Source organism: Ovis canadensis, chromosome 3 (genome assembly GCF_042477335.2).
Source record: "Ovis canadensis isolate MfBH-ARS-UI-01 breed Bighorn chromosome 3, ARS-UI_OviCan_v2, whole genome shotgun sequence".
NCBI classification, from domain to species: Eukaryota; Metazoa; Chordata; class Mammalia; order Artiodactyla; family Bovidae; genus Ovis; species Ovis canadensis.
This window is the reverse complement of record NC_091247.1, coordinates 62,193,168-62,216,134: the sequence shown is the minus strand read 5'-3', so window position 1 is coordinate 62,216,134 and position 22,967 is coordinate 62,193,168. Positions and strand designations below refer to the sequence as shown.

Sequence of the window (22,967 nt, the reverse complement as noted above, 5' to 3'; positions counted from 1 at the left end):
TCTTCCACAGAGCAGGCCGCATGCTGGGTCATCTCATTCTCTTCTCATGTATCCTTAAAGAAAACGCTGCATTCCCAACTCTAGGACCTACTTTATTTTTACCATATTTCCAACAATTTTTTAAAAAGTATTTCTTGAGAAGCAAGGAACCATTCTGATTATGTCAATATTGTAAACAATTATAAACAATGACTAGTTTTCTAGTTTCTGTGGAACACAAATACATACACCAAGGTGCTGACAACTATTAAAATGACTACACTTGAACTAAGAAAGCAGTCAAATTATGAGCTTACCAAAAGCAAAGTATACAGACCATGGGAACTAGGTTTCAAATGCTATTTCCTATCCACTCTGCCCACTCCAGAATCATGTAACGGCACAAAAACTGAAGCACTTAATTCCATTCTTGGTACGGCAGAAGACCATGTCAGGGACATCAGCATCGTCCATGCTACCACCCCAACTTCTCAAACCCAGCACACATGTAGCAGTGATGGGTGGGCCTTCTGGTGCTCTGCCCAGAAAGCAGTTTCTTATCCCCTAGCCAGAGCTGACAGAGGCGCCCACCCACTTGCCGGATGCACCCTACTGTTACCATGTACTAAGAACACTCTAGTTTACTGCCATCAACATAGGCGACTGAGTCAGAAGGAATGCCAGAGACAGTCTTACTTGCGCCTCCTGCACTTTCTGAAGCTCTGACTGAAAGTCTTCTGCATTTCCATTGTCCTCATCAGTGTCACTGCAGACGCCACAAAAAAACGTAGGTGGAAGCTTGAGAGTGTCTGCTTTTGCCTTCTCTTCAACTGTTGGCTTCTTTTCCCAAACAATAACACATTCTTTCTCATTATCTGAAAATCCAGGCAACGCAAACAAAGGAAAGGTAAGATAAAAGTAGATGAAGCCCAACCAACTCCACAATACTGGCCCACAATGTCACCTACAGATTAGAGACCCAAACAGAAAGACCCTGGATGCTAATGGAGAACTAGCACCACCAGGAAAGATGTTTTCCCTTCACATTACTTTTAAATATTTTAAATCACCATGGCAAAATTGCTAATCACCAATATGACCAGACTGGGAGATTCCTTTAAACAGAATATTTTTAAAAAACACTTTAAATTACTTGTTTTAATGTTACATACCTGTTAGATTTTCTTCTGACAGTCTACATGTTTCTGAGTCATCCAGATACAGTTTCCCATTGAGTTTCTTGACAGCTGTGTCAAAATCTTCATCTTAAAGTACAATTTATTTTATTAAATAAAAGAATTTGCAGTAAATTTCAGGAGATTTCCCAGCCAGGAATCTAAGAAAATCATCTGCAACTTCCCATCCACTCTCCCTTACTCTCTACATCCAAATAGCAACCAATTTCCTGATTCTATACCCAAACGCCTAGTCTGAGCTGCTCTGGCATTTCGGGGCTCTGCATACCTCTCTCCAGTTCCTACAATCCAGTCCTCTAAATCACTGCCCAAATGTCCTACCGAATTTATTTTGAGCCCGTAAGCCCCTGTCTGAGAACTCAGATAGGGCCCACTGAGCTCTCCTACTCACACCCCATTCCTCCACATGGCTCAGCTACCCTCTGAGACTCCGGGGAAATCAGAACTGCTTTCAGTCCCCTCAGAACACCTGCCCTGTTCACAGCAGACATGGGGGGACTGCGAACACAGGAAGGCAGCTCTTCTAACCATGACATCCACTGACAGTTCACACATTTAGAATCAACATGGACCTGCACGAACAGCAGCGGTGGGGGCTCTAGGAGGCTTAAAGTAACTTCGTGAGCCCCATCCACTATGACGAGCATGAACAGAATGCTCTAAAGCAACAAAAGACTCACCGTCCTCCTCCTCTTCACTGATGTAGTCTGGCCTGTTCTTATAGCAGAAAAATGTAGGGGGAAGTTGAAGTCTGCTTGCAAGAGCTCTTTGCTCAGGGGTCGGGGTTAGCTCATACACAATGAGAACATCATCATCAGAGGGAAGATCCTCAGGTTTTTTCCTCTCTTCCACTACAAGACAAATCAGAAAGACTGATAAAGACAAGGTAGTGGGTAATTAATACCAATAACTAAAATAAAAATCCTGGAACTTCATTTTTAGGTTAAAACAGCATGCTGATGAAAACACACACTCTGATGTGGACACAGCTCACAACCGTGAGAGTTAGAAGCCTGAGGAAATGTTCTATCAGAACCCTCAGTGGACACAGAATTGCCTTAATAACCAGGAAAGAAATCCTAGTTTCAGTAACTAATCACTGAAGAAAATACTACTGATGGCTATAAATTTAAAAGGTATTTTAAGAGTGTTGCCATAACCAAACTTGGCATACTAAATGGTTTAGCAAAACATCCATGCATTTGCAACAACTGAAAAAAATTAAAGAAATCATGAGCAAATATTAGTATAAATACAAGACTAACTCAAAGCCAATCACAATGAGACCCTACAAAGAAAGCCAGCAACTGCCAGGGCTGGTGTGTGATTAGAATTACATCCACTTTCCTGTATTCCCAAGCATGATAATATTAAATTAAACCTGTTATCCTCTGGGTAAATCATACTGTAAGAATCTAAGACAATGCCTGTTTGCTGAAGAACCACGACCACCACCACCACCAAAAAGGCAAAAGATGGGGAGAAAAGGAACTCTTCACACAACAGGTCGTGGTCTATAAAAAAGGACTTCTAACAGAGCAAGCAAAGTCATGGAGTGTGGCTGTGAAACACTGCAAATGCAACCAGTCCAAAGTGAGATGGACTTCAAGTGGGAAAACATACGCAGGGTTTTGAACATGTGGAAAAAAGAAAGGGGGATAATCTCATTTTTCATACTGATCAGAAGTTGAAATGGTACTCTGGATGTAATGGGCTAAGCTGAATAGATTATTAAATTTAACTTCATCTGTTTCTCTTATTTAACCTGTTTCCTTTTATTTTCAAACAGTGATACTAGAAATTTTAAAATTACATATACAGGTCATACTTTATTTCTACTGGATGATGCTGATCCAGAAAACAGCTCTTCTCAATGCTGAATGAGCCCTTCACTCACCCTCCTTTGTTACAAAAACTCAGCATCAGTTCCTGGCCAGGCGCTACGAGAGGACACTGAGACAGACTCCTGTTAATGAGATGGCCTCTTTGGGCCTCAGTCTCCATTTCTTAAGGTCCTCTGAAACCAGGACGCTCTCGCACCTGAGAACCGGGCTCTTTGTCCCGCAGCAGTACGTGAGTGCGTTTGCTCCCAGACCAGGGCTCTTCGCCTAGAGTCCACAGAGTCTGTGCACGAATATGTACCATTCACACACAAACACACACACAAAGGCCACACAACTTTTCAAAGGCTACATCCTTAATCATAAACATAAGAGCTGCTGCAGTTAGGAGCACAACCTGTGTACTTTACAACTGAGCTCCTAAAATCACAGGTGGTCATTTGATCACTGTAGCTGTCTGGCACCCAAGACACAGCTGTGCTTCTGGGGGTGAGTCTTGGCCTCCACAGCCTGCTCCTGAGGGTCTCTCACAGAGCCCACTGCTGAGTCCTCTACCCCACTCCACTCCAGCATAACTCCACAAGGGGCCTGCTCTAACTGGGAATAGCGAGATATGGGGGAGCTCTTCCAACAGGGCCAACTACCACACACAGCATCTTTGGCACCAGGGAGCCTAGGTTCCCTGTGGTCCACATGCTGCTGCCACTGTGTCTGGACACAGACAGACAGTGATGGTTAGGTGACACACAGGTCTTCACTAATCACGGAAGAAAATGATGATGTACAAAACAGACATGGTAAAGACCACACAGATCCACTTCGAAACAACGGAGTATAACGTGTGAGAAAACATGACATCCAAGTATGGAGAGCAGCATTATGGGGTCATGATAGCCTTGTCACATGCACGCTGCAGCATCAGGCACTTGATCTCACACAGCCAGTTACACTGCTGAGCACCAGCAGCTGCTGACAAGCGGACACCCTAGCATACTGCCAGTGCCAGCTCTGTACCTCCGTTCTCAGGCTGTGAGGAAGGGGTGCTGGTCCAAAAAGCCATTGGATTAGATTTAAAAAGGCTAAAATTAAATCCTAGAAAATAAAGAGTATTTCATTTTTGAACATTTTGAGAATTAAAATGAATGCAATTTTAAAATATAAAAGCCAGATTCCATCCATTTACACCAATGTGGCTGTCCCAGGCATCCACCTAGCCTATCCCAAGGCTTTCATCCTTTGCTCATTGCCAGATTGCTCAGTGGCCAGATTGCCTTAGCTGAAATGTGAGCATGCAGTACCATCCAAGAACATCAGAACAGTAACTGCAGGACAAACCTACTGAAACCACCAGCTTCGAGTGATCCCTCACGACTGAGTGCTAGCAGCCTTAAGCTGGACCCAGTGCTGAGCTGAGTTCCTGTGCCCTGCTGACAGACATGTCTCTCTGAAGCTGGCATCTCCTCAACAATGTGCACACAAGCTCTCTGCTGCTGCTGAACACTCACCACTAAATTGGTTTAGGGAAGAAAACAACCCACACAAACATATTTTGGGAAGGAAAGTGGGGAGAGAGAGTAGGGGAGAGGAAGACAAAGTCTGCCTCATCTGAAGACCGAGTGCTTACCCTTTTCTGGAGTTTTAAACGTCTGGCTGGTTGAGAACTGCTCCTTCAGAAAAGCAGAAGAGGTGTTTTTGACTTTGCCATCAGAAGCTGATTTGGGATCAGAGTTCTGTGACTCCTGGCGACCACTAGGTTCCACTTTTCTCTCAGATCCACTCTGGGCTGCTGAACTGGCTTCACTACTGTTATTTTTCAGAGGTGTGTTAAAACTAAATCCAAACAAAGATCCAGTAGCTGAACTGTTGCCAAATGCAAATGGTTTTGACTTTTCACTGCTAAAAATGCTTTTAACAGACTCAGAACCAAATACAAACTTTGGGGGTGAAACCACGGCTTTTGTTGTTGTTTCAGGGGTGCCAGACACCCCGCCAACTTCCGAGGTTGTGTCTGCTGCATCACCACCCTGAGGCAAATCAGTTCGTTCTCTGGTGGTTTCTTCCAGCACAGCGACAGCCATTTTTCCACAAGGTGACTCCCTGGGAGTGGTTGAACGAGCGACGTGAGGTGTTATCAAAAAATCTTTTTCTTGGGCCACTTTTGCTTCATCAAATATTTTCTTAAATGAGTCTGCAACATCCTGTAGTTTAAAACGAACAGCTAAATGTTCTATTTTTCTTTCTCCATCTGCAAAATCACATGCAGTCCACACCCACACTCTTTCAGTACCTTTCATATTTTGCAAAGTCATGTCTGGAGTTATTCTGTGGTTGGCACAAAGTTTTAATACCTGGTCCCTTCTCATCACTATACGAACTTGCTTGTTTTCATAATTCTGTAAAATCTTTATATCGCCGATGCCTCTTTCTTTCCACTGACCAGCATCTTTATCATACCTGTAGAGTTTGGCTCTGTGACTAAAAACGACTTGTTCATTTTCCTCCCCACTGGACACCTCGACTAGATCAGGCAAAGGGACAACAGGCTCGAAGTGCTGTCCGTCTCTCTCCTCTTCCTGAGTGACATCAGAGTCTTCGTCTGTGCCCACTGAGGCCCCACTCTGATTCAATTTGCCAGGGGACTTGGACGGGCTCAGAGCAGACTTGAAACTGAAGTTAAAGCCGGTGGTCGACTCGCCGAAGCGGAAGAGGTTTTTCCTTACGGGGCTGCTGGCCAGCGGGGAGGCGTGCACAGAGCTGCTGCTTACGCTGTCATCCAGGGCATCCTCCCTGAGGTCATAGTTGTCCCACTCCAGGGTGGGCCCAGTGGTCTCAGTGTTTGGTGCGCCACTCATATCTGCAGCAGTGGCAGCTCCTGCTCTGGAATCTTTACTCTCTTCATCACTGACTTTTGTCTGATCATTCGTCAAAAATGTCTTGAAATCTTTTAGCCCACTCTTCATTTCTTCCGCCCTCTGTATTAACTTGGCAGCCCTGCCAGTATCCACAAGCTTATGGGGAGTCTGCAGGGGAATGTCTAACAGAAGTCGCTGGCATTCCTCAAATTTCTGCTTGAATTCTTCAGCCAGTTCAGGTGTCTTGAATTTTGCCGCCAGCTGCTCGAGTTTGGCATCACCATCAGAAAAGTCACTGGCTAACCACATCCAAGCCCTGTCTGAGCCTGAGAGGGGCTTCAGGTGCATGGTGGTGGTGATCCAGTGGTTGGCACACACCTTTAGCACCTGTTCTCTCCGCATCAGCATCCTCAGTTTGCCGTTGACTTCATTTTTGAGGATTTTTAAGTTCCCCAAGCCCCTTTCTTTCCACTGACTTATCTCAGCATCAAACCTAAACAATTTCACCCGCTGTGAGTAAAGAACTTTCTCATCTTCCTCTCCTGTGACCAGCTCCACTTTCTCAGGCATCTGGACGACTGGTTCAAAATGGATGTCGTCACTGTCCTCAGTCTTATAGGCATCATCATCTTTCTCAAGGTCAGCACAAGCATCTGCTTTATCAACTAGTTTACTACTTTGTGATGAAAATAACTTCTCTCCAGCACCTGAAAATCCCTTGAAATTGGGGTCTTTTTTGCCAAACTGAAACCCTTCTCCTGAATTTGACTTGGCAAGATCTGCAAAGGTGAAAGTGCTGCCAGTCTGACCAAAGACCACAGTACTCCCGTCTTTCTGACCACCAGTGTCCTGACCACCAGTGTCCTGAGCCTGATCACCAGTGTCCTCTCCAAAGGACTTTTCAGCAGTTTTTTCCTGATTTTCTGTCTCCTGAATGCCAAACTTAAACCCACCAGCAGATGCAGGGAAAGAAAAACTAAATCCTTCCTTTGCTGATTTAGAGTCTGTATTAGAAGAACTCTGAAATTTAAACGAAGGTGCATTTTCCTGATCCACGTGCCCAAATTTAAATCCCTGTTCTGCATTGCCAAACTTAAAGGCTTTTTCTGAAAAGTTACTCTTAAATCCTGTTCCTGTCTGACTTGCACACGAGTTACCTGCCTCAGCTGCAGAGCCCACAGGGAAAGTGAGAGGAGCTTCAGCAGCAGGGTTCTGGGTTGGGTTAGAGGCACCACAAGCCACACATTTTGGAGAACTTCCTTCATTTCGTATCAAGCAGACATCACAATCCCACTGTCCCTCCTTCTTGGCGAACAGCCCCTCAAGTCCACTCTTTGGAGCCTTGCCTGTCTCCGAAGAAGCAGATGCCGATGCAGCAGAAGCTGGCGGATTTTGACCTGAGTTCTGACAGGCCACACACTCGGCCATGCTGGCCTCATTTTGCACTGAGCAATCCCACTGTCCTTCCTTCTTGGAGAAAACACCTTCAAATCCACTCTTTGGAGCCTTGCTTGTCTCTGAAGTACCAAATTTTAACGAGGCAGGTGCTGGGGCAGCAAAGGCAGGTGAACTCTGTTTCCGTGGAGTCTGACAAGCCTCACATTTCACAGAACTTCCTTCATTTCCTATCAAGCAAACACTGCAATCCCACTGTCCCTCCTTTACTGAAAAAACAGATTTGAAATCACTGCTGGCAGCCTTAGGAAGATCTCCCTGGCCAAATTTAAAGGAAGGTTGCTTAATAAGTGGAGATTCACTTTTGCTAGCAGGCTTTTTATTCTGACATGCAATGCATCGAGACACAGTGGGTTCATTTCTTACTAAACAAACACCACAGTTCCAGTGACCTTCCTTCTTTAGAGTCACCAGTGCAGATCTACTGGGAGTATGTTCCGAGCCAGGTTTAGGAGCGGAGATAGTATCAACTAATGGTGGGCCGAGGAGCTCCTTACTGCCTGGGTTTAGATTCTGGCAGGATACACACTTCTTGGCAGTTGCCATGTTCTTCAGTGAGCAGATGTTACAATGCCACCAAGACCCTTCTTTCTTTGCAACCTGAAATTCAAAATTCATAGTTACACCATCAGATTTGTCAATATCCTTACTGTCATGACCTGTGGGTTCTTTTACAGTTTTTGTGGCCTGATGGGTGGTTGTGGCTATATTTCCTCCTGAGGCTTTCAACAGGCTCTGGGCCTCTTCAAACTTGCACTTGAAAAGGGCTGCCTCCTCAGGCGTCTTGAACCTAATGGCCAGCTGCTCTGGTTTGGGCGACTCGTCGGCGTAGTCCACAGCATACCACACGAAGGATCTGTCTGAACCGGCGTTAGGGGCAAGGGCCATGTCTGGGCTGATGTAGTGATTTGCACAGATCTTTAGCACCTGCTCACGTCTCATGAGCAGGCGGATTTTACCGGAGGTTTTGTGCCTGAGGATCTTAACATTGCCGATTCCACGCTCCTTCCATTCTCGGGATGCTGCATCGAAGCGATACAACTTGGCACGATTGCAGAAGAACTCCTCCTCATCCTCCTCGCCAGTCCTCACTTCGATCTTGTCAGGAAGAGGCACCACGGGCTCAAAGTGAGGGCCGTCGTCCTCCTCGTCCCCCTGTGCACTTCCCCCATCAGCATCGTGACCCTTGCTGGCCGACTCTGTAGCAGGCACTCCGAACACTGATTTCCCTGGGCTGTAGAAAGTAAACATATCATCATTACGCCGAAAACCAGAATTCTTTGGCTGATTTGTACTCATGTTCTCAGTAAATGAAATTCCAGGCACATTTTTGCTTCCAAAATTAAACGTATTTCGAGGTCCCATGTTTTGAACAGCTTTTGGTCCACTGTACCCATCTCCCTGCAAAGGTTTATCTGAAGTCAGCAGACCTAAGAGGCTTTCATTATTGTTGTAAGTCGCAGCAGGGGGCTGCGCCACAACCTGTGGTGAGGAAAACGTGAAGTCACCATCATTTGACTTGAAATTTGAATTAAATTTGAAAGGAGTCGGCTGTGTTGTATGTGCAGGTGCTGCCAGAGATGGCCTCATTCCTTCACCAGGCACTGGCTGAACAAAACTGGTTTTTCCAAATTCTAAAACCTTAGGTTCTGCAGATCTTGAAGCATGTGCTGCAAGTGGAGGTTTTGTAAAATAACCTGGTTCTGGCAAAGGTGGATTTGTGCTTGTCTGTTGAACATTGTAATTAAAGTAATCATCGCCCCTGGGTGATAGAATTCCTGTCGCAGGAGACTCAAAACGCAATGGGGGACCATACATGTCTTGAGAGAACATGCACGCTGATGAGCTCTGCACGGGCGGTGTGTGCATCTGCTGGGGATAGCCGTAGACGTGCTGCTGAGGTGGAAGCCTGTTCATGCCATAAACTGGCCCCTGGAAAAAGACAAAGTGAACGCTTTTGTAGGCTGTCTATAAAACTATAGCTTACCTCGGTACAAACCAATTCTCATGACCCTCAAACATGCATATAAATATACCAGTAGAGCATACAGTGCGTTCTTAAGAGAAGACATTGCTACAAGGACACTTACAGCTCTAGTTCTTAGCATGTCCCCAGAATTGCCTTAACCAAAGACAGCATCTTATACATCTAATTATGCCTTCCTCATTCCTAAACACGGTGTCCAATGATGTTGATGATGATGATGACGATGAGCACTGACATTTGTTAATGTGCCACCTGGGCATAATTTCAAGTTCTGTACACATAGGATCTCATTTAAATATTCTCAAAACCCTACAAACTAAGGCACTAGTATCATTCTATACATAAGGCACAGAGAAGTTAAGAGCCAGGGCCTGGATGTACCCAAACCCCAGCTCTGCTGGGGCTGGTCTCCATGGACGCTTAGTCACAGTGCCTAGGCCTGCGAGTGCCACCCACAGTGCTCCAATGAGTGCATCACAGTCCTGCCTCTGTCACAACCGGATGATGAAGCTCCCACCACCACCACTCCTGTTCAAAAACATTCTAGATGTTCACATATATTGTATTAAAATTAGATAACTAAGAAACATACCTTCTCTATCCAGAGAGAAATTTAAAATATCTATACCTCATGGGACATTTAAGTTTTAATGCTGAATTACTTCTTGAATTAATTTGTAGGAAGCCTGGACAATTAAAATGGAGATATTTATAAATGTATAAATTAGTCCTTTGTTACCTTTGTGGGAGTAACATTAGCTGCTGGTCTGAGTAGATACTGAGTATTATATGCTGGTGACTGACTATAACATACTGAATGGCCAGTGGTTGCAACTAAAAAAAAAAAGAAAAAAAAAGAAAAGAAAGAAAACACTGTTAAAAAAAGTCTATGCTGCAGGTAGTACTATCTAGGCAAGAGCTATAAATACAGAAACAGTAGAAATCAAAGATTTAACTACACAGACTTAAAAAATTTTTCTATAGATCAAAATACACCATAAAGATGATTATCAAATGACAAACTAGAACAACTGCCAAGTGTAACACAGGAGCAGTGAGGGCAGCAGCGGGTGGGCACCAAGAGAGGCCCCACAGCGAGCACCAGAAGGAGCTAAGAGGAGTAGAGGGCCCCCTTCCTGAGAAAGAGGGGCTCGATGTGAAGACACAATCCTGCCACATCAGGAATACAGGGGAGACACTGGCCACAGGAAGGACTTAAGGAACCAAAACATATGTGATGGCCTCAGAGCTTGAAAATCTGCAGAGGCTTGAAAATCTGCAGAATGACAAGGTTGCATTTTATACTCAAGCTAGCAACAACATTCAGGTCAAAAAATCACCTGGCAAATTCACATAAAGGATCTCAAAAGTAACACAAAATGTGCTTCTTGGCTTAATAAACAGGATACAACATGACTGACACTTGAACTGGCGCCCAAACTATTTGCCCCACCTGCTTTGTGTGCGTGTATGTTACCAGGAAACTAACAACTAGAAGATAGTCCTGTTGATGGCAAAAACAACCAACAGCCATTTGCTCGATCTGTTCTATGAAAGTTTTACCAGAAAACAACACAACTTAAAGATCATTTATATCTTTACACAAGAAGGAAGTGGAAACTGTGACCCAAGTGGTGCTGAGCAGCTGACTCTGGAAAGTCCTGCAAAGGCCCAGTGAGGGTAAACCAGGCCCAGTGAGGGTGAACTGCGTCTACACAGTCCACAGGGTACCACAGGGTACCACAGGGTACTGTGCTCCCTGCACAGTAACACAGAGGCAGCGCCACTGGAGAAGCCCACAGCTGAGCAAGGAAACTAGTATGCTGCCTGCAGGGGCTCCTCTGAAACATTCCTGGGAGAAAATAGGCAAAGAACACAGAACAAGTGGATGGATATATATGGGCCAAGAATTGTAACATCTGAAATTTAAATTTTCACTCTCAGTGATGAAGTCACTGAGAGTGAAAGAAACAGTTCAGATGTCTTATGCTGCTAAGTCACTTCAGTCATGTCCGACTCTGTGCGACCCCATAGACGGCAGCCCACTGGGGTTACCCCCGTCCCTGGGATTCTCTAGGCGAGAACACTGGAGTGGGTTGCCATTTCCTTCTCCAATGCATGAAAGTGAAAAGTGAAAGGGAAGTCGCTCAGTCGTGTCCGACTCTTAGCGACCCCATGGACTATAGCCTACCAGGCTCCTCCGTCCATGGCATTTTCTAGGGAAGAGTACTGGAGTGGGGTGCCATTGCCTTCTCCTCAGATGTCTTATAAACCTACCCAAAAAAATCCTATAGAAAAAAAGCACCAAATAAATAGGTAACTCATGAAATCAAAGTGTGCTGAACATTCCTAGTATAAAAAAAAAAAAAAAATTTAAAAGCTGATATTATTTTTGCTTTTAAAACCTGGCAAGGTTTTAATAAACTGACATGATTAGTTTCCAGTTTTCTTTACACTCGTCAGTACTTTTGAGCATTTCCTTATTCGAGCTTACTGATGGTTTTTAGTCATCTACTATCAGTGGACAAGGGCTACCCTGGCACATCTGGACCTTCACTAAGGAAACCATCTGTGAGTTCAGGAGGGAGGTCAGGTAATAGTTAACAACTGGCAAGAGTGCAAACAGACAGGCACTACCAGATCTTGGAGGTAAAAGTGTAAAATTAGCACAGTTTTTCAGGAAAGCAATTCCCCAACGCAAGAAATCTTGTAAAACCCTGAAATCCTAGGATTGTGTTCATGGCAATAATTACAACACCATTACACAAATCCTAGGATTGCGTTCATTATAATAATTACAATGGGAAATAATAACCAGGGAGTAAAACTTGCAGAGCTTCCATGTGATAGGGTCCTCATGTTCATTAATGGTACCATCAAAGAATACTGAGTAGAAAAATGCTCAGAACTTAACAGTTGTATTTAAAACACATGCTTACTCATCTCCGAACAAAATGCTAATGTGAAAATCTCATTAAAAATTCCTTATGAATACAAAGAGAAAGGACCAGAAAAAAATGCTCTAAATTGGTAGCAGAACTCTCTGTGACATGATTAGTTTCCAGTTTTCTTTACACTCGTCAGTACTTTTGAGCATTTCCTTATTCGAGCTTACTGATGGTTTTTAGTCATCTACTATCAGTAGACAAGGGTCACCCTGGCACATCTGGACCTTCACTAAGGAAACCATCTGTGAGTTCAGGAGGGTGGTCAGGAGCTGGGACTCTTGGCTAGAGCCAGAGCTGCCTGCAACTGCGACTGTCAAGCAGCCCACTGGGGTCTCCATTCCTCTCACCTGTCAAGTGAGGGTGTGCTGCGTCTACACAGTCCACAGGGTACTTGTAAGAATAAAATAAGACAATGTGAATGTTATGTTCAGATGTGTGTTTAACAACCAGAAGACCTGCTATGCACATACAAAGAAGAAACAGAACTTGTGACCCACAAGGTGCCCGATGATAACCACACAGCATCCAGAAAGCCCCAGAGGAAGCCAGCCATGAGCCTGTCAGCGCCAGTCAGGTTCCACATGGTGTATGGCACCTTAGGCAAGCAATGTTTAAATCTGGCAGGCCCCTCACATCCACACCTATAATTGACAGCATTAGTGAGTCTGACTTCACAAAGATCTTCTCTGTCACCTGTTGCACTTGAAGGACACTGTCATGAGAAGACAGAAAGCTGCTCTAAGGAGGACCCTAGGGACCATCACTAAGGTACTAAACTAGGCCACACCATTTCCAATCTTTCTTTTGAACTAAAACCAATTAATCTAATTACCTCCATTTCAGGAATCTGTCTCACGTGAAAAACACCTGCCTTCATCATCACTCTGGCTGCATGGGGGCAGGTGGCCTGACGTCAAAGCACCAGAGTCTGAAGCCTCTACCAACAGTGACATGTACAATAATGGGTGTCACCTAATCTTCTAAGCCCATTTCATCTAAACATGGGAATTCATAATAATATCTCCCGCTCTGGGTTACTGTAATTGAATGAAATCACATACACAACGCGCCCTGGCACATGGACAACCCAGAGGGCAACTGCCTGTGCCCTGTGGTTCACTGAATGTTTACTGCATACTCTAAGTAAATGCCTAATACGCACACACACACCTCCCATACACATAAATACATAACCATGCGATGCAAGTGTTATTTCTGTTTCAAACAGACAAACTGGCTCGAGAGCTAAGTAAAAGTACAACCTAAAAATCCACTCTACCCTAGCTTAAACTCTCTCCTTCCATATACAAAAGATTTCCCAAGACTGTCAGACCTCTCAGAATGTCATCAAAATAATTCCCCAAAGTTTAATTTCATAATTAGGCAGCTCTTAATGAATTATACCATTAGTTAACATTTTTCCAATATAAGGCATAGTTCCAGCTCAGTCTCAGCTCCTCTGAGATGTGCAGTAAAGGGTTCTTTAAGCCTTTACATAAATAGGATCAGATAAAGCTTGTTTTGTTTCTGGAGTATAGGTAGACACAAACATGTAATAAATTGAGGCATATAGACAAGGTGGTTTCACAAATTACCTAACTGAAGGAGGCAGCAGTACAGTGTCGTCACTAACACCTGGGATTATTCAGTTGCCAACTTACCTGTCAGTGGGGCCCCGTGAAAATTCTGTGACCCCTGATAACTATCAGGCACTGGGTCTGGTCCATAATTCTCTGGAGGCCAACGGTGAGGGGACCCTGAGCTACTGCTATTTAGTTTCAACTCCTGCATTTCTTTCTGTTGGAAGAAAAAAAACAATTTTAAACAATTATATCACGGTGTAAACAGTGCTAAAGCAAATTTAATATCTGATGATGCGTTTTAGAGAGTCCATACTCCAGTCAGATCTGAGCACCAAGTGCTAATGTAAAACATGATTCTTAATTTCTTAAAGCTTGTTTTCTGCTCCCATTCTTTTCCCTCCTTAGTATCATTACCAAATCCACTCAAATCTAGAGTCAGCTCTAACCTAAAAAACGGCTTCATCTCCCTTTCCATTCTACATTTACTTCATCTTTCTAAAGTTCTGTTCAGGACTTCCCTAATGATGCAATGGATAGGAATTTGCCTGCCAATGCAGGGGACACGGTTTATATCCTTTTGCTCCAGGAAGATTCTACATGCTTCAAAGCAAGTAAGCCCTCGAGCACCAACTACTACAGCCAGTGGTTAGGGATCAGACAAGAAAAAGGCAACACCTTCTCAACCCCAGAACCTATAAGGCAGGTATTTTTCAGGAATAAGTTATAATAAGTGAGGTCAGAGACAGATCCAGCATGGCTACCCTTTTCTTCTACAAGTGTTTCAGATGAAATTCCTTGGCAGTCTAGTGGTTTAGGCTCAGTGCTTTCACTGCAGCAGCCCTGGGTCTAATTCCTGGGTGGGTGGGTGGAAGGGGATGGCAACCAAGATGCCTGCAAGCCAGGTGGTGTGGAGAACAAAAAAAGAAGCATTTTAGGAATAAAAATTTCCTGGAGGAAAAAAAAAAAACAAACCCCATAACTATTAAGGTCAAAAATATATCTTAAATTTTCAAACTAAATAAAATTTTCCCCATTCATCCATCTATACTATGTCTAGTCGAGATGGTATATATCTAAAAATAAGAAACGAATGGAATCAGCTGGAAAATTTAACTGGTCACCACCAGTATCTGGACCATAGACTTAAACATCCAATTAAAGCTGAAAACATAATGTTAAAACTTGAACAACTAGAACACGTGATATAAAACTAGTTTTGACAAGTCTCACTTTATAGATGAGAAGACAAAGAGACAGAGAAAGCTAAGGAAGTGCCTGACCCAAAGAAGTGCATCAGTGGCAGTTAGTATTAGACCCTAGCTTTCCAGGCACACAAGAACACCATGTAGGTGCCAGAAATCTACATGGTTAGCATGTAATATCATGCAGGTCACAGTTATACAAAATTAACACACAAAATCTTTATGGAAATTCAAAAGTACAAAAAATACAGGTTTCAACTTTCCTTGGCATGATTTTAGAAAGCATTAGTTCTTGTCAATGAGCATGAAACAACTTACTTGTACCTCCAATTCCAAAGAAGTTCCTTTGAGTGCTACAGTTGAGGTCACTTTCATAAAGTTAAAGCACAATCATGTACAGACACCTGCATCTTTACATAATTAAGTCAAATTCACATGAAGTAATAAAAAGATAAAGAGACCTTTTAAAGTTTAGACCACTTGTGAAGTCTTAGCTATAAATGTGACATATACACTAGTCAGTCTGAGCTATAATCTCATAAATCAAGGTATGAAGACTAGAGCTTGCTAGTTCACTCAATCACTGGGGACCTCCTCTATGCCGGGAACAGGGCTATGGTTTGGATATGAGTCGCCATTTTTGAAAGATTCACATCTTGTCGAGGATAAAGACACATAAGCAATTTCAAAAATAAGCTAATGTCAAGACGGAAGCATGTAAATCACAGTATGACTACAGTCATGCAGCAGAGGAACATCTGGAACAGTGTTAGAAATGAGTGAGAACGTGGTCAAGGAAGGAGTCTTGGAATAAGATAGGCACAGTTTAGAAAAATCAAGGCATTTACCTTAATGGCCTCCACTTGTTGGCAGATCATTTTCAATAAGCAATTTTGATCTTCTGCCCACTGAGGTGGTGTTTTGGGAGAATACTAAAAAAATAATGATGAAACAGTATTTAGAACATCTAGAACACACATTCTGCAGTAAAGTGACTCCTCTTTTTCACTTACCTTACAACTTCTATTTGGTGATGGGGAGTATTTGGTGGGAGATGAAGTTGAGTGCTTTATTTCTGAATCTGCGTTTCGTAAAGACCCATTTTTATGAAGAGGTGCTCCTTCACTGAACTCATCGAGCTCCTGCATGACTAAATTAAGCATCTCTTTCACAGATTCCAGGGGCACAGGCAACTAGAAATAAAAGGCAAGAATCAACATCTTTAGTTTGCAAAACCACCAACAGAAGAACTCTCAAATAAGGATTTTTTTATCTTACTAATTTATATTTTCATACTTCTGTGTGACAAGCACATTGTACTTTATGTAACAACACACAGAAAATGCTGGGCAATCTAAAGTCTTCTAACCCTCAAGTCCATGCTGTGTCTAGCCCTCCTGACGGCAGCAGCAAGGACAGAGAAATGTTAACTGGGGAGTTTTTCCATGTGAGCACAGTAAGTCACTGCCACTCACTCACTGATTTTGAATGAGAGGAGAGAAACACAGACGCTGGCATGCACCAAACATAACTCTAATCCAAGAGCAGCAACACAAACTCATCAATCAAACAGGTGGAAGGTTGAATGTCACTGAGGTTAATCCCATCACAATAGCCTCAAACTGCTGACAGCTGGGGAAAGGTGGTCACAGGAGACAGTGATGGGGGAGAAACGTCCCAAAGTCATGAGCAACCACCTGATTTCATTAACATGTTTAACTGCCAAGTCCACACAGAACTAGACTTAGTGGCAACATTTGCTGAATTCATCACCAGGTAACAAAAATAAATGCCAGCCTTTTCTAATTCTCCAATAAGCATTTCTATAATGGTATAAACCTAAATGTCCACATTTAAACACACACACAAAAACCTAAGGCAAAGTAATCCTAATTAAATATTTAAACACCCCACTTCTGTGCATTAATGTGGTATCGCTAAGCATTTTTTAAATTACCAAAATACAAAAATCAAGGCAAAATTCCTTATTACTTAGTTATCAATAATAAGAAAGTACAATCGGCAACTTACTTTCTTAACTACCGACAGATTTGAATCACAGTCATCTAAAATCTTTATCAGGTAGTCCCTGGTCTTTCTCAGGTAATTTTTGCATTCTTCTTGTTCTTCAGAAGAAAGCACATCATTATCAATGTCTTCTGCTTTTCTGTGAAAAAGCTATACACAAGAGTGCTTTATGAAACAATTACGTTTTAAAAGAAAAACCCTTTAATTCAAGTACCACACTACTTACCAGTGCAAGATTCCAGTAAGAAGTGACGTTATTAATAGATTCAAACGTAGCCATAGCATCATCTATATTTCCATTAACTACATCCAATATAGCAAATGTGATGTGTGCTTCATCTTCGTATTCACCAACTTCACATGCCTAAATACATTGGGTAACCTTCAGTCAAGCTGCCTCTACCCAGAATATCAAACCCAAATATGCCCAAGGATTTTACACGATCTAATGAGATCAGCATCTCAGTGTTCTTCTCTGCCATGTTGCATCTGTGACAGACAGTGGACTTAGAAAACAAGACTACCATTAAATAGTTGGGCAATTAATATAAGCAGTTTTTACTTCTATTTTCTTATATATAAACTAGAAGCCCAGACCTCCAGCTAGTTCACGATGGGACTCTGCGTTACCTGAATGTCTGCACTATGGAAATGCCTGAACAGAGGATCAGCAGGTTCAGGGATGCTGCTCTTCTTCTTGATCATCTTCAACAATGGCAAAACCTTTTTCCAGTAGTGAACACTTCTGCCTATGTATTCTCGTTGATCATAAAAAGAATTAAGACCACTGCCCTAAAATACAAAGTTAGAAGCACACAGAGAGACACAAACGAACAGATTAAAAAACTCACTTGCAGATGCTCTGACCAACTGGCTAAAATTTCAAATCCTAGGCAAAATAGAATCTCAAAAGTCATATGCTCACCTTTCCAAATTCTAGAATAACTAAGCACTTTACCACCAGCACTCATTTTACACCCAACTTTGACACACCTCCAACGATACTACCCAATCGGGCGCCTACTCTTTTTTCCTGAAGTTGCTATAGGTGCCCACAGAACAGACCTCAAATATTAAGCAAGGTCTATAATACCCTTACCTATAGAGCCTTGTGCCGCCAAACAGGTAAAAAAACCTTCAGGCTGTTAACTGTAATAGTAACAACTGCTGCTGCTAAGTCACTTCAGTCGCACCCGACTCTGTGCGACCCCATAGACGGCAGCCCACCAGGGTCCCCCGTCCCTGGGATTCTCCAGGCAAGAATACTGGAGTGGGTTGCCATTTCTTCTCCAATGCATGAAAGTGAAAAGTGAAAGTGAAGTGAAGTTGCTCAGTTGTGTCCAACTCTTAAGTGACCCCACGGACTGCAGCCTACCAGGCTCCTCCATCCATGGGATTTTCCATGCAAGAGTACTGGAGTGGGGTGCCATTGCCTTCTCTGAATAGTAACAGCTAATACCCTGGTAATATTTACTGTGCTAGGCATTGTTCTAAGCACTTACATACAAACTATACTATCTACTTTGTGGCAAGATTGTGAAAATACATTTCACCTGACACAATATGAACACGCTGCTACTGTTTTTAAACCAAAAAACTTTCAAGGTCAAGTATGTCATTAAAAAAAATTAAGGTAATGTTCTTACCAACTGCTACACTTCAGTGAACTCACCGTTTTCTGAAGGCACTTTGCCCAGTGCACGAGCAGAGCAGGCTGAAGGCCAGTTTTTTCCTGGCCTCGTAGAGTGTTTATGTCACGCTGAACTAGAAGTCGCAATTTTGCTGAAGTCCCAGGTCTAAAAAAAAAACGTTTTATTTAATGAAATTGATTTATAAACATGTAGTTCACCACTTACATGTTTATTAATCATCACTTGATAATTAAAACTTTACATGAGAATTAAATTAAGTCCCTGTGGTTAAGTTAAAGGAATTTTTCTTTGTTTTTGCTACTTACACTGCTTTTCTATGAATCAGATTACAAACTGCATCCCACCATGCTTTCTGCCTTTCTGTGCAAAGCTGTTTACACACAGGCAGTGGCAAACACAGAGGCTGATAGAAGCTGCAGTGAGAATTAGACTTTTCCTTTAACTGTAAGTGGCTGGTATATATTACTCCAAGAAGAAATACCTGATTAAAAAAAAAAAATCAATTTAGGGAAAAAAAAACACAAAAGAGTATTCATGGTATTTAAGTTATTAAAATCTATGCTTACTTCAAGATCTAAAATACATATTGATTCAGGTGCATTTGTTTCAAGTCTTGAGGTTTCCTGGGGCAAATGATGAAAAAGCTGTTTTAGCCATTTTCGAATTGCAGGTAAGGTAGGTAATGAATCCCACTGTAAGCCAAGCCAGGTAAGGTGTTGAAGACTGCCATTATGTGCCCGAATGGCACCTGAAATAAAGCGAAAAACAAAAAAAACAGCTTGAGGTTTTGGAAATTTTTGTGTGCCATCAGTTTTGCCAACATAAACTCACTCATAGTAATACTAAATGTAACTTAATGTTATAACTGCTTTTCAGTATCAGAGTATAGGGAAAACATATAAGCAAAGTCTAGTGTTCTTCATAAAAAGAGTTTTGATGGAAAAAGTTCTTTTGAAGGAAAAAAAGAGCCTCACTAGAACTCAATAAAACAAAATCTGACAGAGGTGAAATAAAGAACAGCCATCCGGTAATAAAGCTTGAAACAACAGATCTTCCTTTTGGTAAATAAATGTGAAAACAGTGGGATACCACTACATTAATAGATTAAGAAACTCAATACTAAAAAGTTTATTGGCTTCTGAAAGCATAAAAGAGGAACAAGCTTTCTGGTAATACAGCAATCTGTGAGACAAACATGTCCATCAACTTCATCCCAGTAATTATATTTTTAGGACTCTGTATAGAAAAAAAAAAAGAAATGGAGACACCTAAAAATTGTCATCAGTATTTTTAATGTAAGTGAAAAAACTGGAAACAGCTTCCAGATGGAAACTGGCAAGTACATTATAGCTATTTCATTAAAAAGATTGTATTAGCATCAAAATGATACTTAGGAGAGAATTCATGACACCAATCATGTGTATAGAACTATTCAGAAGAAAAGCACATGCTACCATAACCACTACCAATACCTCATATTACCTTCCCCCAATAAACCTTGAAAGTAATTCAGAAAAATATTAAGTCATTATTTCTGGATAATCCCCCTGTTGCTATTATATATCTCCTGGTGTAAAGGGATTAAAATGTCAAGTGTTTCCTTAGAAAGATACCACTTACCAACATCATATCTAGCCAATTCATCCAGATCTGGTTCTTGTACATCAATGCTTCCAATATCATCACTACCAAGGAAAGAGCTGTCCTTAGGTAACTGACGAGAAAACAAAGCATCGTACAAAGCTGACTGCCCACTCCTGTTGGCAAAGGATTCTACAACCTCTTTTAAAAAGTCTTGCTTGTCACGACTTAAGTTTACCAGCATATGCCCTGAAAAACAAATTATTTCCATCATTTAAAATACAAAGATTAAAGTTACATCTCTCAACAGTTTCATTCACTTACCCTAAGGGGAAATAACATGACATTCTAAGAATGAACCCTCCAGCCCAAAAACCACAGCTGGACCCAAAAGGGTGCTGATGTGAAAAATGAATAGACTACAGGTGTCAAAGCATCTGTGTCTATGTGCTAGGGTAAAAGGAAAGGAAAAAAATGTGTGTGAAAAATCCCAGAAGGATTTCCTTTTGGAAAAGCGTGGGATTCAAGTGGCCAAAGGAGAACAGGATCAAGCTCAATTTTCTGTCCTTGATACACCAAATTGCTAAATCTGGCTGGTCAAAATCATCCTTTAAAGAGTGTAAAATTTTTCTGTTTCAGTTCTAGACTTCCACTCCCAGAGACTATGATTCCACAGATTTGAACCTATTTTAAAAACACTCCTTGGATGAGGTTCTAGTTCACATTCTAGTTCTAGTACACATGGATGCGCCTTGAAAGCACTATGCTAAGTAAATGAAGACAGTGATCCAAAGACCACAGCATGCATGATTCAATATATGAAACGTCCAGAACAGAAAGAGATAAAGAGAACACTCGTGGCTGCCCAGGACTAGTGGTTTGCAGGGAAATGGGGAGTGACTGCCAATGGGTACCAGGTTTCTTCATGAGGTAATGAAAATATCCTAAAATCATGGTGATGATCATACAATTCTGTGAACATACTAAATAAATACCACTAAACTGCACACTTAAAATAAGTGAATAATATCATTAAGTGAATTTTATACAATCAGGCTGTTTGAAACAAAACAAAACAACTTTTTTCCTGTAATTCTGTTGTTCAGTCAGGTTTCGTTACTACCAGACAATTATCTCTTTAAAAATTTGCAGAGACAAGCTCAGCAGGTCCATCAAAGACAGTACAACACAGCTCATTTTACAAACTGTGACCCTCTGCAAAGGTAGAAGGGAGATCTGAGAAAAAAAAAAACTAAAAGATCGCTTTAAGGACTCAAAGTTTTATCTCCTACAAAGAAGTAAGCTGTGGGACAGAGGAGCCTTGACCAACAGTTTACCTACAGACCCCAGCTTACAGGTACTTGGATTTAAGATCATTTCCTAACTCTTAATGAAGGGCCTTCAACTTTACATCAAAACTGCCTCTTACAGAAACATTTCCCTACAGAGCCTTCAGTTCACTGTTTGACTCACTGGCTACGTGAACACTTTCAAGTCTGTGCCTTAGGAAAGCCAGACAGTGTAACAGACCTTTAGGATCCAACCCAAATAGTAAGAACTGGGAATAAATCTACAAATTCCAACAGCCTAACAGAATGTGAATATACACCTACACCTTCTGTCTTTGCTTCTAAGTTGTCAGCTCCTGAAGAGAGAGATCCCTAACTTTTTCACCTTTTATCCCCAATGGCTAGCAAACCAGTAACTTATTCTTAGTTCAAGAAATGCTATAAAATGTTCTGGATGGAGATTCTAGCAGCTAGATTAAGGATGGGTTAAGGAGTTTCTCCACCCAAGAGCAAACAATGTTTGTTCCTTTTAAAGAATATACCATTTTTTATCATTTGTTCTCTCTTCTCTCTCCCTAATTCAATATAGCAAGGAGAAAAATATCTAACAAATTATCTCCTGGGCAGAGAGAAGACACTATCTAAGATGTGTTCAAAAAGGAAAAAATTCTTTTTTCTTTTTAAAATAAAATCAGTTAAATGTTACCAGTACCTGATTGGCTCAGACGATCATAGGCCATCATTTCCAGTAGACTTTGTCCAGCTTCTCCTTTTATTAATTTAGTCTTTGGTCTTGGAACCTAATCATTTTAGAATCAAAAATCTTAATTTAGTGATACATTTCTAATAGTAAAATGTTCCTTTCTATTACACTGTACTTTTCTTCAATAACGAATAAACAGCCAATGGTTAAAGAGAGTTGGGAATCCAACTGCGAAACATTGGGAACTGGGGAATTTAGATAATCTAGAAAAGATGCCTACAAAGAGCATGTCTGAGAAATCACTTTCTATTAAGTACATGTTGGAGTTACAGCTGGGGAAATAAGAGCATCTGGCTGGAGACCTTTTCTGCCCTGCACAGACAGACCAGGAGACAACAGCTCTACACCACCTGGTACTGGACACCCCCACATGGAAACACCACACCCTTCCAGAGCACAGACCACCTGAGACCAGCAGGGTAACGGGAACAACCTAGATAAGAAAAGGGCTCCAAGTCCTGTCCTATGAAGAAGAGGCAGAAGAACTGCAAGTAAACAGAATGGTGAGAAGATGACAGCTGCCTTCGAGTATTAAGAAAATTATCTTGTAAAAGAAAGGAACACCAAAAGAAACAAAACACCATCAATGGGTAGCGGCTTGAGAAATATTT

The 22,967-nt window shown here is 41.9% G+C and overlaps 1 protein-coding gene across 4 annotated transcripts in view; it reads right to left on the bottom strand.

Annotated features, from left to right (window-relative positions):
• The window catches only part of LOC138435568 (E3 SUMO-protein ligase RanBP2-like), a 59,167-nt gene that overhangs the window by 12,810 nt on the left and 23,390 nt on the right, over positions 1–22,967 (bottom strand). For 2 of the 4 annotated variants that reach the window (XM_069580393.1, XM_069580395.1), the window contains exons 8-24: positions 22,306–22,393; positions 20,344–20,553; positions 19,290–19,471; positions 19,029–19,204; positions 18,744–18,867; positions 17,702–17,863; positions 17,298–17,435; positions 17,075–17,221; positions 16,057–16,236; positions 15,892–15,975; positions 13,920–14,055; positions 10,050–10,144; positions 4,641–9,255; positions 4,031–4,108; positions 1,856–2,026; positions 1,152–1,244; positions 676–854 (exon numbers count right to left, since the gene is read on the bottom strand). In XM_069580393.1, the coding sequence (XP_069436494.1) occupies positions 676–854; positions 1,152–1,244; positions 1,856–2,026; positions 4,031–4,108; positions 4,641–9,255; positions 10,050–10,144; positions 13,920–14,055; positions 15,892–15,975; positions 16,057–16,236; positions 17,075–17,221; positions 17,298–17,435; positions 17,702–17,863; positions 18,744–18,867; positions 19,029–19,204; positions 19,290–19,471; positions 20,344–20,553; positions 22,306–22,393 (6,858 nt within the window). The remainder of the gene's footprint in view (positions 1–675; positions 855–1,151; positions 1,245–1,855; positions 2,027–4,030; positions 4,109–4,640; positions 9,256–10,049; positions 10,145–13,919; positions 14,056–15,891; positions 15,976–16,056; positions 16,237–17,074; positions 17,222–17,297; positions 17,436–17,701; positions 17,864–18,743; positions 18,868–19,028; positions 19,205–19,289; positions 19,472–20,343; positions 20,554–22,305; positions 22,394–22,967) is intronic. The other 2 variants (XM_069580394.1, XM_069580396.1) reach the window with 1 other exon arrangement.